Genomic DNA, 15,590 nt, shown 5'->3' with positions numbered 1-15,590 from the left:
ATCGTATGGTTTCTTTCCTGTAGAAAAAAAAAACGAAAAAACAAAACGTGTTATCTTTAAATTGTTGGTTTTCGCCAATTGCTTTGACGCAATAAAGTAACATTTAATTTTTAAATATTTGTAAAAAATCCCCCCCATGAATCAGTACTTTCGCCAACTATAAAATAAATCGAGTTATCGACAACAATTTTTCTTATAGTCCCATCGTAGCAAAACTCGATATATTTTTTTTAAGTCACTTTCATCGGAATGAAAAATTTATAATATTCCTGCAATAATGACGTAAAAGCGACATTGTTCACTTTTGAAATTAGAATTACCAGATAACAAGGCATCGCAAAAGTCCTAGCTAAAAAGTTGCTGCTCTACTTTTTAAATTACAAAGCAATGCGCCATGGTCAATTGCCCTTTTAGATTCAGCCCTTTAAGAAAAAAAAAAAGACAAAGGTTATTTACACTATTCACCTATCCGTTACATATGTTGGCGATCATCATAGCAATCTCTATCTTATCTGCAGCAGCGCGAAAAAGCTTCACAGATGTTGTATTGAACCAGATTTTAAGGTTCTTTAACCAAGATATTCTTATTCTTCCTGGACCTTGTTTTTCAAAAATTTTTCCTTGCAGGATGACTTGAAGGGGAGCATATCTGGATTTATTTAGCAATTTATGTCCGAAGAATTGTAACTTTCGAGATTTGATAATGATCAGTGCCTCTGGGTTCTTATTCATTCTCCTGAGGTCCTCCTCATTTGTGAGTTCGGTAAGTTCATTGTGTGAAGTCGGTAAGTTCACGGGATCTTAAGTATTCTCCGATATAGCAACATCTTAAATGCTTCCAGTTTTCTGCACATATCTTCGTTCAAGGTCCACGATTCAACACTATAAAAAGGACAGAGAGGACTTAGCCTCGCAGCATTCTTCCTTTTGTATCAAGATTCACACTATGGCTGAATGATATGGGTGAATCCATTCAGTGACGGGTTTCATAATGAAATTAAAATGTAAATGCTCTTTAAAAATTTGCCTCAATACACACGTTTAGACTGCTTAACGCCAAAAACCATAAGTGAAACTAACGTAAATTTCGAAGATTCATATAACTACTTATTCCTAATATCTTCACCGACACTTCCGCTCGTTTTGGATTTCGGAAAAACGCGTTCCACTAAAAGTGTTCATGTATGTTTCATTTTCGTTGTATATTAATGTTGTTAATTTTTTACCAGTTTATCTAATACTTTTTATTACAATAGCAGGTATGCCCAAAATGATTCAAAGAAACAGGTGTTCTTACTCAGGGAATTTGAATGAACAATTTCGATAAAAAATTGATACATTCAGAATATATTGGCACATTTCTTTAATAAAAGCATTTTACATTTACAAACAATAATCGCTTCAACCACCTGGATCATTAGCAACATTAGTTATTACATTATATGAAATTATATAAAAATGTATTTTTAAGAAAGCTAGTTAAGTGGGCCCTACTGTTTTGGTAGGAGAACAGTGTCCTTCCACAGTGAAAAAAGGGACATTTTAATATATTCATGAGATAGTGCCGAGCGACCATTTTTGAAAAAGGCGTGTTAGCAAATATCCTGATTTAATCCAACCTCGTACTGAAGGATTTTATTGCGCACCCTCTCTAAGGGCTACTTACAGAGTGTAGTGTTCCTAGGTCAGCCTATCCTAAGGGGATACATTTATTTTTCGTCTCATGTCGGTCTTATAGTGATAGATAAATATAAGATACAGTGAAATATTTAGAAACCCTATTCCACTTATGCGTGGAATTTACTGGGAAGTTATCTATATTTTTTGTGTCCATTTTTTTTTAGTTGTTCTTGTTTTATAGCATTTTTTGTATAGATTTTTACTTTTACATAGAATGGTTACTAGATATTTACAGAATGGTTTTGGTTTTTGGAATAAACTTGTTATATTATTTCAAACGTAATTTTAGGGTTTCAAGTAGGACTTTTTTCCTTGCATGCTGACTTGTTATTCCTTGTAGAGGGACTTTTTCTCGTAAATGGACTTTAATTTTCTAGTACGTAGACATTTTCTACTGAACATATTTCCTTAGTATATTGGAGTATATTTTACGTTTAACTTCCTCTTGCTGGTTTGCTGGAATCCCGTTCACCTTTGGAAATGCATACCGGCTCTCCCAGTTTCATTCTGAGAAAGAGTAGGAGACGGCAATATCGACAGCGAAGGGAAGAATACTGCGATAAATAGATTCAGATAAGTTTAATTATAGTCGGAGCAAGCGCGTTATTAGAGAATCTATACTACTATTTATTTCATATTGTTAATATTTTGTAGCGGTCTTTTTAAAAATTTTAAATTCTTCCATTAAAATATTTAAACCAATAAGCTTTTTTATATTTTTTTCACCGTTGACTCCAACAAAGTTCACATATTTATGTGTTGTGTTCCTCTGTTCTATATAGCTACTTAACAAAGTATTTAACAATTAAAAAACACATTGATATTCAGTTTTACATATATCTAAAAATAGCAGTAACAGTAGTGATACAATATCATTTTCATTTCTCTTTGTACAACGTTAGGTGATAAACTCTTGGTTTCACTGTAAGAAATGAAATGGTAAAACACGCCACCAGCTACTTTTGATTAATGTTGAAACTCCATTTGAGCCCGGCGTCGCGTTAGCTGATCAAAGTCTCGTGCATTAAGTTAATAAATTTTCAAAATAGTACTTTTCTGTTTGACTTTCATTGCAAGTTAGCTTTCGACGAGGATATTTTTACGGTTAGACGTAACCTCCAGCAAAGAAGTTTATTAAGAATTCTGCCTATTAAGAAAAATTTACATAGCCCTGTGACGTCTGCAAATTCAATAAAAATTCATAAAGTGTATTTTTTAAATTTGAATGAAAACGCATTTTGTTTCGTTTTTTATGTCCCTTTTAAAATGTATATACTTGGAAAATTTTCAAAATCATCAATTTATTATAACGGTAATATAACTGCCAATTTTTAATCGAGTATAATTAACTTTAAGGCAAAAACATTACAAAATTATAGGGTAAACCATATAGTTATTGAACACAAGAAAATTTCAACTTTAAAAGTTTGTAATTCACATTGTTCTCCGCAGATTGAATTGAAATTTATACAAAACGTAGTCTAAACAGTTTATTACAATATGGCTAAAAGGATTAAAAGAAAGTGTTAAATCTTTTTTGTCAATATATATTTATTCAAAATTAGTTACTGGACAGCTGCTTTAACACAATAAAAAACTAGAAACAAATGAAAATTACAAGAACAACCAAATATTTCTGTGCGGCATGGGGTACCTATATACAGTTGACACAATTAAATTTTATAATTGCTTTTATGCTTCTTTGTATTAAGTGAAAAGTTCGTCAATGTCTTCATCCTCATTGTCTTGGTTACTGTTATTAGTCTCGGAATCACTATCCTGCAGATTGAAGCAGTTGTGACATATAAATAGATTACCATCATTAGGTATATGCTGTCTATGCTTAACAGGAATACAACATTCGTGATAATAAAGACTACAGTCATCGCATTTTAATTTATTCGATTAAATATCATTTGAATTTAGAACATTTGACTTTTTTTGAATTCTTTTTGTTGCTACACTGGTTTTTGGTTCATTTTTCTTCTCTTTTTAGTTTGCTTTCTTGTTTGTGTTTTCCCAGCTGTTCTTTTAACTACTCTTTTTTCGTGATACATTTCTTGATATCGTGCAGATGTAATAGCAAAAGGAAGTCGTTCCGTATTACGATTATTTTTGAAGTAATACTTCTATACGCGCGCTCCACGTTGGAAATTTGTATGGGAGTGAATCTGTGAAATCATTACATATGTAAGATAATGAGTAAGAGAGAGACAGAAGATATATTTTCTCTCTCTTCCTCTCTCCAGAATAAAAATGTTCCTTTTGTATATATAATTTAATATATATATATATATATATATATATATATATATATATATATATATATATATATATATTGTATAAAGATATATATACATATAATATTATATATATAATAAAATATTTATTAATATTATTATTTATGTGATATGTTTTGTATTATTTATTAAATGTTAATAATTATATTAGTCTTTTGTATTTCAAAATAATAATTTTAATAAATTACTGTATGATTTAGAACTGTCAATTTTGAAATAAGATGGTGTCATGTCCTCGGTAGTATAGTAGTCAGTATCCCCGCCTGTCACGCGGGAGACCGGGGTTTGATTCCCAGTCGGGGAGGACTTTTCTATTAATATTATTACATGGTAAATGTATAATGGTAAAACATATATGCGTCAGTAGAGAAGTTATGTATATTATTGTCATTTTTAAATACTGATGAATATTGAATTTTAATTTGTATTGTATTATTATATTAATAACAAAATAAACAATGAATTTTACTGCAGAGTATGTGTTAAAAAATTTTTGCATTCAACTCCTTTCATACATATATGAAAATAAAAATATACATTTTCATCAAAATATTGATTCAATCCTTCATTTACTATACTCCTATTACAGGTCAAATGTTCTTTACTAATTGTTAGTAAGTTGTTATTAATTCTGTTTCTCTTTTTGCTATGTCTTACCCATAGCATTACATATGTAATGATTGTGCAGATTGACTCCAAAATAAATTTGTAACGGCGAATGCGTGTATAGAAGTGTAACTTCCACCGGCAGTCCCACTGGACTGCCACACCCTTTTTTTATTTGTGGTACAGTGGGAGAAGTTAGAAAATTACCCAACTATTCGTGTTTAACAATAATTTTAGTTGTAAAGGGTAAGTCATAAACATTAGTTTTATATTGTTGAATATGGATATCATTGGTACTACTACTCTCAGAAATATTTACATTTTCAATACCACTTTGTTCTGATGTTTTTATTTCAGTATTTTTAACGGGAGATATGATAGCTATATTTGTTTATATGTATGTGTACATATTAATGTTTGTGTCTCTATTATTAGAACCATTAAGTTATCCGAATATTTTGGATCATGTTCAAAAAAATTCCAAATTTTAAACAACAAATTCAAATTATCGTCGCTAGGTAGATTATTCTTTTAAATTTTTCTTTTAAATTCTCTAAGATATAAACTTTTTCAGGACTTAAGGTATTAACAAAAGTATTATAGTCCATCTTGGGTTTTTTTGGATGATCTGAAATAATTACATTTTTTAATACTTCTTTACGTAAACATTCTCTGTAGTCAATAGCATCTTTTTTAAAAAGAAACAATCGCAAACCTTGAAACCATTTACTACTGTTGCAGTGTTACAGCTTTTTGTAGCTTGCTCCAATATAGAAGCAAATACAACCTTATTCACTACCCCTCCTGGATGCTGTTCTTTCCATTCTCTCACTGACTGCCGCCAAGCTTCTTTTAGTGGACGGAAAATAGGAACGTCACATGGTTTTTTAAAATCCTAGTGGCGTTAGAATAAAGTGCAATTACTTCAATCTGCAGTTCATTACACAATAGACTTAATTGGCAACTTAAGTGACTCTTGTGCCCATCTACAAAAAAAAAATAACTGGAAGCTTAATATTATTTTCAATTAGGTGGGGGTAAAAAAACATTCGCAATGTACTGATAGAATCTTTTTGCCGTCATCCAACCATTATTGGATCATCTGGAATATGTTGATAAGAATAAATAACCATGGGCACGCAAATTTAACCATCTGCTAAAAACGTAAACATCACAGTAGCGTTTTCTTGACATATTTGAAATCCTAACTCATCTCCATTAAAAATTCTTGATGGATCAGTTAAAAGTTTTTCTTTAACATAGTTTTCAATATTTTTAAACCAGTTTTTGATGTCGCGTTCAGATACACAAGCGCTAGCTGCCGTCACACCGTCACTTGTCCTTTTAGAAGCCTCTAGACGTCGCTTCAAAAATCTCTAAAAAAAAATAAAACGATAAATACAGATTAAAATACATTTTTTTGGTGAAGTTAAACGTGTCGATAGCAATTAAAGTAAATTGTATACTCACGCTTAATCAAGCCATTAAGAGCGATGCTGGGAATATTTATATTCCACAATGCATCAACAATTTACCCATATAAATTACCATCATTCTTGTACTCATTGCGTCGAGTAAGGACGATAAATATACAAAAATGGTTGCGTTTCAATTTAATTTGAGTTTCTTACCACTCCCTATCTTACTCTCTCATCAGAGAGAGTTTGTAAGAAGACTCTCTGCCATAACGCTGTGTGATCTTTCAAAGGCCTTCGACCGTGTTTCTCATGATATTTTGCTAAAAAACTGCATTTTTACGGTATAAGAGGTACTCCTTTGGAACTTTTTTCATCGTATCTAAACGATAGATACCAAGCAGTCAAGTACGAAAATTGTCTCTCTGAATGTAAGCAGATAAAGTATGGAGTTCCACAAGGATCAGTTCTGGACCCTCTATTATTTATAATATATGTTAACGACTTGCCCAATTTCATGGCTCCATTTAAAACAGTTTCATTTACAGATGACATTACTTTTTTTTTATATAAAAATCGTTCAGTTTTAGAAATCACGTCTGAGTATGTAAATTCCAATGCTGAATCATGGTTCTTAGCAAATAAACTTAAACTAAATAATAATAAAACTCAAAATTTAATTTTTCGGCAACACATTGACTTGATATAACCATATTGACCATATTGACCAAAGGTAAACTTTCTAGTACCTTATTTTTACAAGATTGTTTGTGGCAAAATTGAGGATTAATTAATTTCTACCTTTTTGGCACTACTTAAACAACCTGCCAAATATTGTAGCAAATATAGCACAAGTAGTATCTGAAGGCACTATATCCTTGATTAGAAAAGTAGTGAAATACGGCACGAAGAAATCTAGATATAAAAGGTACTGATAGAATGTGCATGTAATATAACATTTTGTATTTCTTGTAGTTCAAAACATTTATCGTAAACTTGTCAACACCGTTAGCGTCTTTAAAATACGAGACCGTCTCTGATTGAGTGACGTAATTTAATTGCCCCCAGAACGTTACAGAGTCTAACTTAATTTTGTTTAAATGTATTAGTCTTTAGTAGTTCCCTTGTGAGAAGCGTGTTCTATTGATATTATTAATGTCAAACGTTTCCCTAAATCAGATTCTGATTCGAAGGGCAATTGTAATCTATGATTATTCAGTCGCGACGTTGGCGCTTTATTTATTAGTTATATCAAAACAAGTACAAATATTTTAATATTAAAAAATAAAATGGAATAGACATATTAGGCTATTCAACATGTTATTTAATAACAATTTTATTGATTCATAGGGTCAATTGACCTCTGGAAATGGTAAAATCAAAGAGTGCTACCAAACAGGGCCTTAAGTCATTGAAATCGGGGTAAATTTATCCACTTTTTAAATTTTTGACAATAACTCAAAAACTATGCATTGTAGTAAATATTTGATATATTTTTTGTAGAGAATTAAATTGTCCCAAATAAATCCAAATTAGTGTTAAAAAAATCAAAAAATTTAATTTTTATTTTTATTTTTGATATTATTCATTTCACTTCATCTTTTTGACAACATTTTTTTGAGCACACTTATATGTGCATTGATTTACAAAAAATAATACTTTTAGTGGTCAGTTCATAGGTTAAAAATTGATTAAGAAATAAACGATTGAAATTAGATGTTTTTTCAATTTTTTTATTTTTCGTTTAAAGCATTATTTGATATTTTTACCAAAAGAGAGTCGTTCCATCCTGTAGGGGTGGAGGCTGCTCCACCATCATCAATACTTTTGTGGTTTCTGTAGTCGAAGAAGACATCTTCTTCGATAGTGGATGCTATCATTGTGGGTACAGTACAATCTATCCAATTTATTACCAAAACTATTTGCTGCTATCTATACACTGCATAGAGTATGGCACTAAAAGACGAAGAAGAAGACTATTTGTCTTCCTTATAACTCATATTTTTTATCTATATTTTTATATTGAAAATCTTCCGCATTAGACAGAGTTTGTGAATTAGTATTTTATTTTCTAGTACAATAGTCCTTAACCACATAATCTCGAGAGAAAATCCTATACACAACTAAAGTCAAGTTAATCAAATTTCGAATTCACCTTATCCTATTTGAATTAAGTTTGTTTTCCTGCTGTTTTGTCTCTTTCGACATACACTCCCCCTAATATCGGAATTTAATTTAAACCGTCGTTGATTTATTTAGAAGATCGATGGTAAAAGTTGGTAATTCCAAACGTAAAATGACATTATCCTGGGAAATCAAATTCTATCCAAGTTTGATCTAGTTACTGTTCGGTATCCTTGAAGTTTTCTTGAGATTTTTACAAATAAATACCATTAGTGGATACTTAACTTTTTGAAAGGTTTGTTTGTGTAAAACCTTCAATTTTATTAAATAAGATGAAGGATAACTATTGACCGTTTGGGATAATATTTATAAATTAAATAGATATAAAAGTATATCTAGTGTCCACTAGGAAACTAAGTTCCTGTAGCTGGCTGTATACCATGTATCACAAAAAAAATTTGATTTCAAAATTTTAGTAAAAGGTTTAAATAAAATACCCAAACGGGCTATATCACAAATACAGAACGTTTTCAGAATGTAAATTCCATCATCAGTGTAACAAAGTGCACATGCTATGAGCAACTAAAATATATGGGTGAAAACCCTTTAAATGTTATAAATTTACAAATATGTTACATTAATGTACTATTAAAAATTAGGATGTTTAAGTTACCGTTGGAATTGGTAACATTGCCATGTTGCCATGCTAATACATGCAAGGTCATAATTTACACAGAAAGAAAAGATGATCTACAAATAAATCACTGAAAACAGAATTTTTAATTAATCAAAATATTACAACAATAAACAAAGATCCGACGGAAAAGTATCAAAAATAAATTAAACTGGCGTTAGAAAATTCAAACTTAATATTAAATTTAATAGAACCGAAGAAGATGCGCCGACGGGACTCTTACGATACCTGACCTTGTCGCGCAACAGGATGAGCGGGTAAGTATCGTGGACGGTGCCGTCAGCTGGGAGGGTCCTAAACCCCTAAGTACAGCCGCCGCCAATAAAACGGCGCTGTACACTCAGCCTCGATTCCTTCAAATCATGCAAACCCGATATCCTGAGAAAACCATTTGCATGGCACCTCTCATCCTTGGAGCTAGCGGAACATGGTGTCAGTCGAATTCTCGTGACCTGAGAATTTTTAACCTATCAAGGTTTGACGTCCGCAATTTTATTACAAAGGCAATTCAGGCTAGTATCCATATTCATATTCATTTTATGAGGTCTTAGCATAAGTGACTTATGGCAATTTTACTTCGTGTGTAAGTACCGGCTTCTTCCTATCGAGGTGTCTATGCTTGTCTAGTATGGTTTTTAACCATTAACCTGCGTAGATGTTTGTTTTGTCTGTATATGTTTGTGAATGTCCATTTTTCTATATTTTAACTATTTTTAAACTTTTTCTTATATATATATATATATATATATATATATATATATATATATATATATATATATATATATATATATATATATATATATATATATATATATATATATATATATATATATTATTGCCTTGGATTTTGCTTGGTGAAATTGGTAACTGGAGGGGGGATGGTGGATCTCGCTCGATATTAGCTGGCCCACCATCGGGCCACAAAGGGCCATATGCTACTGGTTTGTTACTGTCCGGATTGGAATGAAGAGGAACAGACCAGCAGGAGACATCCGGTTTTCGGATGTCGGGGGTTTGGTTGCGTGATGAACGTAGCCACCCAGCCGGCATCGCCCGGCTTACAAACTAAAAGAGGTATGGCTCCACTCTGATACCCAATAATTCCACATTAATTTTACTTGACGTAAAACATCTTATTAATGGTATTCCCCCTACAGAAACTTCTGTTAAAAAAACTTTTTAAACCATAGAATTAGAAATCCAGCTCTCAGCTAGCAAAATATTAGATTTCTTGACGTTATTACAACTTTGTAATAACGTCAATTGTGTAATTGTGTAAACGTGTAATTGAATATGTTCAATTTATTATTACTTTTTTATTATTATTAAAAAGAATTCGATTTATTTTTATGAAATTTTTGTTTATTAGATATCAAAGTGAATCTGGTGTGAATCTTTTTCAATGCCATATTCGAAACACGAAACAAATCCGAAAACTTTTCAAGTTAATAAAAGTTGGAACAATTTTCTGTACTTGGAATATTACTTTGGTAAACTAGGATTAAATTCAGAAGATTTAAAGTTGATGTATAAGAAACAGTGGGTTTAGCGTTAGGAAAGTGAGTAGGTTTATTTAATTTTGGGATTGAATTCAACAGTAAATACGAGAAAATTAAAATAGTTGAATATAAAATCCAGTGTAAAGATTACATGAACGTAAAATATTCGTCTTTTTCTACAAGGTGATTCAATGAAACGGTGCGATTTTAAAGCAAGAGAGAAAAACTGAAAAATATATTTTTATTAAATTTAATACTTATACTGCACAGATAAAAATTAATGTGTAAGTGACGAAATATTCAGCGATTTGAAGATGATATTGAAAAGGCCTCTAGTTTATCGGACACATTCTTGCAAAAATGGTACAAAGTATCATTTCTAGAGGTACTGCTTCTATTTTCCCCGCGTATCCGTTCTCTCAAAGCCTCGATAGTTCTTAGGTTGACCTTAAAACATTTTCGACTAGATACTCCCAAAAAAGTTGCCGTATAGGGAGAGGACCGGACTACAAGGTGGCCAAGGAATACCGCCGTTTTTATTTATCAGATGGCTGAAGAACAATATTCTTAGTAAATCCATTGATACTCGTGATATGATGTGACATGTTAGATCACCCTGCTGAATAGTGATCAAAGTTAACTGTTACTGCGTGCCCATTCTCTTAAAAAAAGGTCCGATGATTCTTTACGAAGAAATTGCACACTACACTGTTACCTTCTTTGAATAAAGGGGTCTTTTGTGTAATTGCCGCAGATTTTTGTCAGACCAATAGCATAAATTTGTTTGTTTACATACCCACTTAGATGAAAGTGGGTTTCAACACTCAACCAAAGATTATGCACCTAGCTGTTGTTTTGATTAATACGTTCCAACATTTGTTCATAAAATCCTAGTCGGATGGGATAATATCGAACATCAAGTTCCTGCACAATCTAAATTTTGTACGGATGATACTACAAAATAGAGGACTCGCGTGTAATAAGTTAAGCACTGCTTTAATATTCTGTGGTGTGCGAGCAGTTCTGAAACTACCACATCTCTTCTGTTATGTTGAACAACTACTTTTAAAGTTCAAAACCACGGTCTGAATAGCCTTGTTAGACGAAACTGGAGCGCGGACGGCAAATGGTAGTGTAAAAGTGGTTGTTAATTTGAATTCTCTGTTGGATACTTCGGGGGTTTTTATATACCAACATATATGTGGTTTTTCCCTCGTTTGTCACAAGTTCTAATTCACTTGCCGCGCACGCAATCCTTGTAAAACGCCGCACCATGTATTTCGTCTGCCCACTATAACTATAACTATAAGTATAACTTACATTAAACTCGATAATATTGCAGGTATTCGGAGTCCATCTTGAATGGAACATTACAATTTTCGATTCAGAACCGAACTCATGTGGATCTTGGGTTGCTCACATGGATTGATTGTATAGTTGTTTCATTGATTTTATTGAACTTATGCTTGTGGTGTTATTTTCCAGGGTTTAACATAGTTTATTTGAGGTATGCTGTCATAAGCTTTTCATAGGTCTAAAGATAATAGATGTATGGTGGTAGATAATTAACGGCAATTTTCTTTTCAATAATTGGTGTAATGCAGAATAGGTGATCAACTGTTGATCTTCCTACCCTGAATCTGGCTGAATTATTCAGCTTCCATATCTTTATATTAGTTTTCTATTTTATATTCTATTAGTTTTCCATATATTTTGCTAACCGAGTTTTTCACGGCAGTGCCCCTTTACTTGTCACATTCATCACGTCTAGCAGCGTGTAAGATAAATATTTATTGTTAAATATTGCAGAATTTAAAACAGATGTGAGAAGATATAGGGGGAATTGAAAATATAGGTACAATTTTAATAGGTTTCTTTCATTGTGATACTAATTTCTCTTATATCTTTGCAGGGATTCACCGTTGCACTCTTCTACTGTTTTCTCAACACAGAAGTTCAAAACACTCTCCGGCATCATTTCGAGAATTGGAAAACAAGGAGATCGTTGGGACCGAGGAGTCTTCGATCTGGAAGTAGAAGCAAAGACTGGTCTCCGAGATCTAGAACTGAAAGTATTAGGTAAGAGTATCGTTTTACTATCTTTATATTTATTTTTTAATTATTTTTTACAAAGAGATTATGTTTTTCTACTGTTTAATTGCATAAAAGCATTTATTATTGTCATGCAGATTTTTTGAAACCAGGTAATTAGTTTATTTCTTCTCATTGATAAAACAGTAGTGATGATAATCATAGTCAGAGCAATTAATAAAATCACTGTTGTTAAAACATTGACTAGCTAGTGCAAAAAATATTGATCAAAATTAGAAGGGGGAGAAAAACAATGATGGTAAAGAGTAAAGAGAAAACAAATATTTTCATTGTTTCACTGTTTTTATAGGACCAACTTTTCTTAATGGTCCTAAAGACTTAATTTATTTTTAAAAACGCACATGCATATACTCACATCTCTCACGTAAAATATAAAGCGCGATGCGCTTAATATATACCGAATAAGTGAGAATGTCTTGGGAATCCTCTCCATTATATAAAATGTTCAAATTCCTTTTTCAGTAATTGCCGAGACGGCTATTATTCAAAAGAATTGAGCCGGAAATGGAACGAAGAAAGGTCTTTCCCTATGCAAACGGAATTTTCGTTTTTGCTTTTGAGGCGTTTTGTCTACACTGGTATATAGTCTGGTCGAGAACAAGAAACAAACCAATACAATTGAATTTTTTGCTTATCTTGAAAATCTACACTATACTTGCTATTTTGGTCTTTTGCTCTGGAGCTGTCATTAAAATTGTACAAATTAAATTTTAAATCAAAAAATATAAGTAAAATATAGAAAAGACAGTTAAGACTTGATTTGACGTGTAGTGCTTTCACTATTCGCTTATACGTGTTTCTTCTTAGAAATACTCATCAGAGCGACTGGTGTAGAAGCCCAGGATTATATCGTTTGCATTGTTTTTTATTCTTCACTATATGTACATACATACATATTTCTTTTATGTACAAAGTGTCCCAAAGTGTTCTTTTTTTTTTTCGTTAAAATAACGATTACAAAAATTCTCTTATTTATTAAGAAAAATTTTAACTTATGCTATAATTTCACTATTTGGGAGAGTGATTCATCGTTTAAACGCTGAACATCGTTATCGCTAAATTAGTTTTCATATTTTGGGTGGTTTCAGTATTCTTTGTTAATCTTGATTTTATATTCCTCATTTTATAGTTTCTTGAAATTATCTTGTAGTGCTTGGTTAAAGTGGTTTGACGAAATCGTATATTCTTGCTTAACATCTATTTATTTATATCGCAGTATATCGCAATATCTTTGTACAGTGAATAAATACACTTTCCAAAATCGTAAATTACTCCTTCAAATTATATTTCTCAAGTCTTTTTTAATTTTCTTGTTCGATTTCATTCTGACAACGCAGCAATAAAGCACGAAATGCAATGTCGAAGGATACCACCTCAAATTTCCGTAATACTACTACAGCGCTCGGAAAGAACATTACTGAGACCAGTCCAGTAACGTAAACCACCGCAGCTGATGCAATGGGGGGGGGAGCCTCCAATTGCTCATTGTCGTGAGTCACTCATCACGTTCACGGGCGACAAGGTTATTCATAAAAATCATGTTATTTCACATATACTCCGCTCACAAAATGTTGATAGCACGAAATGTGCCTCAAACTCATAAAACGGTCGTAAATCATAGGCGTTCCTAAGGTGTTTATTCATTAAATAATAATATAATGTTTTAATACTGTTGGTTGCTAATGTTGGTTATTATATTATATTAATAAAAATAAGAATTTAACCATTAACAATTTTGTAAATAAGAATACCTTATTTTTTTGGATATTTCAATACTAATCTTCGCGTTTAATCACTTTAGTAGAAAACCTGGAATTCATATCCGAAGGTACTATTCGTTGCAAGATAATTAGGATGGAATTCCTCAGATTTTTAATATTATAATGGGTATAAAGATGCCGGCTTTAGCCACGTGCCTCGTCTGTTCAGTTTATATTCAAAACTTAACTTGAAAGGGTAAAGTTATTACGAACGAAAACAATTTTTTTGTTTAGTACGTTTTTGATCGCATGTAATTTACGGCCCGTCAGAGTTTCCGCGTCTACGGCAGTAATTAGCGTCTCGAATATTTCTTTTGCGAATTATATGCAGTGCGTGAGTGATTTTTTATTCCATATACCTACGAACATATACGTACCTTTCGCTCGTGCTCGTTTTGTTGGATTGTTTGTGATGGCTTCATCATCAAGTTTTACACCGGAACTGTTGCGTACAGTCAGTAAGTCTGTCTATTCACCAAGAGAGAAAACTATTGTCCTGAATGTTCACGATGCTCTGGTTGCTCAGAATCCCACAAACACTGTTCGCAACATAGTCGAAAGTTGTGCCAACATGACTGGCGTAGGGGAGTCAACTATATATAGGTTCCTATCAGAAAGAAAAAAACATGGTATACCTAGCCCAAACACAAACGAACACTTAAAAAGAGGTAAAAAGCCTATTGAAATTGATGAATTTGCCAAAAATGGTATTCGAAGGAAAATTCATGGATTTTTTTTCCAAAAAGAAATACCAAACCTAAACAAAAGTTTACAAGAAGTTAGAGACGACCCGGATTTGCCTCATATTGGACGAACTAAATTGTGGCAAGTTTTAAAAGAATTAAATTTCCGGTGGGAGAAATCAGACCGAAAATCACTTTTGATTGACCGGGAGGAGATAATATGTTGGAGAAGAAATTATCTAAGATCCATTCGAAAATTCCGGGCTGAAGGAAGGCCAATCTTCTACCAGGATAAAACGTGGGTAAACTCAGGTCATACTCTAAAAAAATCTGGTCAGATAAAAATATATTAAGCTCCAGGCAAGCCTTTATGGAAGGTTGGTCTACTGGTTTCTCCCCATCTTCTGGTAAAGGCAGTAGATTAATAATTTCTCACATTGGCAGTGAAAAAGGATTTGTTAAGCATGGTTTGTTGGAATTTGAGTCCAAAAGCACGAAAGACTATCACGAGGAGATGACAGCTGATGTTTTCGAAGAGTATTTTGAGCAGATGATTGAACACATACCACCAAATTTAATTATAGTATTAGATATTCTTGACTGGCTGCGGAATAAGTATCTACCTTACGAAGATGGAATGGTAAAAGCAGAACTTTTAAAAATTGCCGGCAACACAAATCTAAGTTCAAGAAATACGTAGTTGACAAAATGGCGGAA

The 15,590-nt window shown here is 32.3% G+C and overlaps 1 protein-coding gene across 5 annotated transcripts in view; it reads left to right on the top strand.

The window, feature by feature from the left end:
* LOC140441595 (diuretic hormone receptor-like) overlaps window positions 1-15,590 on the top strand; it is an 890,067-nt gene that overhangs the window by 835,129 nt on the left and 39,348 nt on the right. For 4 of the 5 annotated variants that reach the window (XM_072532430.1, XM_072532429.1, XM_072532431.1 and 1 more), the window contains one exon: window positions 12,231-12,397. In XM_072532430.1, the coding sequence (XP_072388531.1) occupies window positions 12,231-12,397 (167 nt within the window). Of the gene's footprint in view, window positions 1-12,230; window positions 12,402-15,590 lie in introns of those variants that run through there. The other variant, XM_072532432.1, reaches the window with a different exon arrangement.

Source organism: Diabrotica undecimpunctata, chromosome 5, assembly GCF_040954645.1.
Source record: "Diabrotica undecimpunctata isolate CICGRU chromosome 5, icDiaUnde3, whole genome shotgun sequence".
NCBI lineage: Eukaryota > Metazoa > Arthropoda > Insecta > Coleoptera > Chrysomelidae > Diabrotica > Diabrotica undecimpunctata.
Note: the sequence above shows the minus strand (reverse complement) of the source record. Positions and strands in the feature narration are given on the sequence as shown.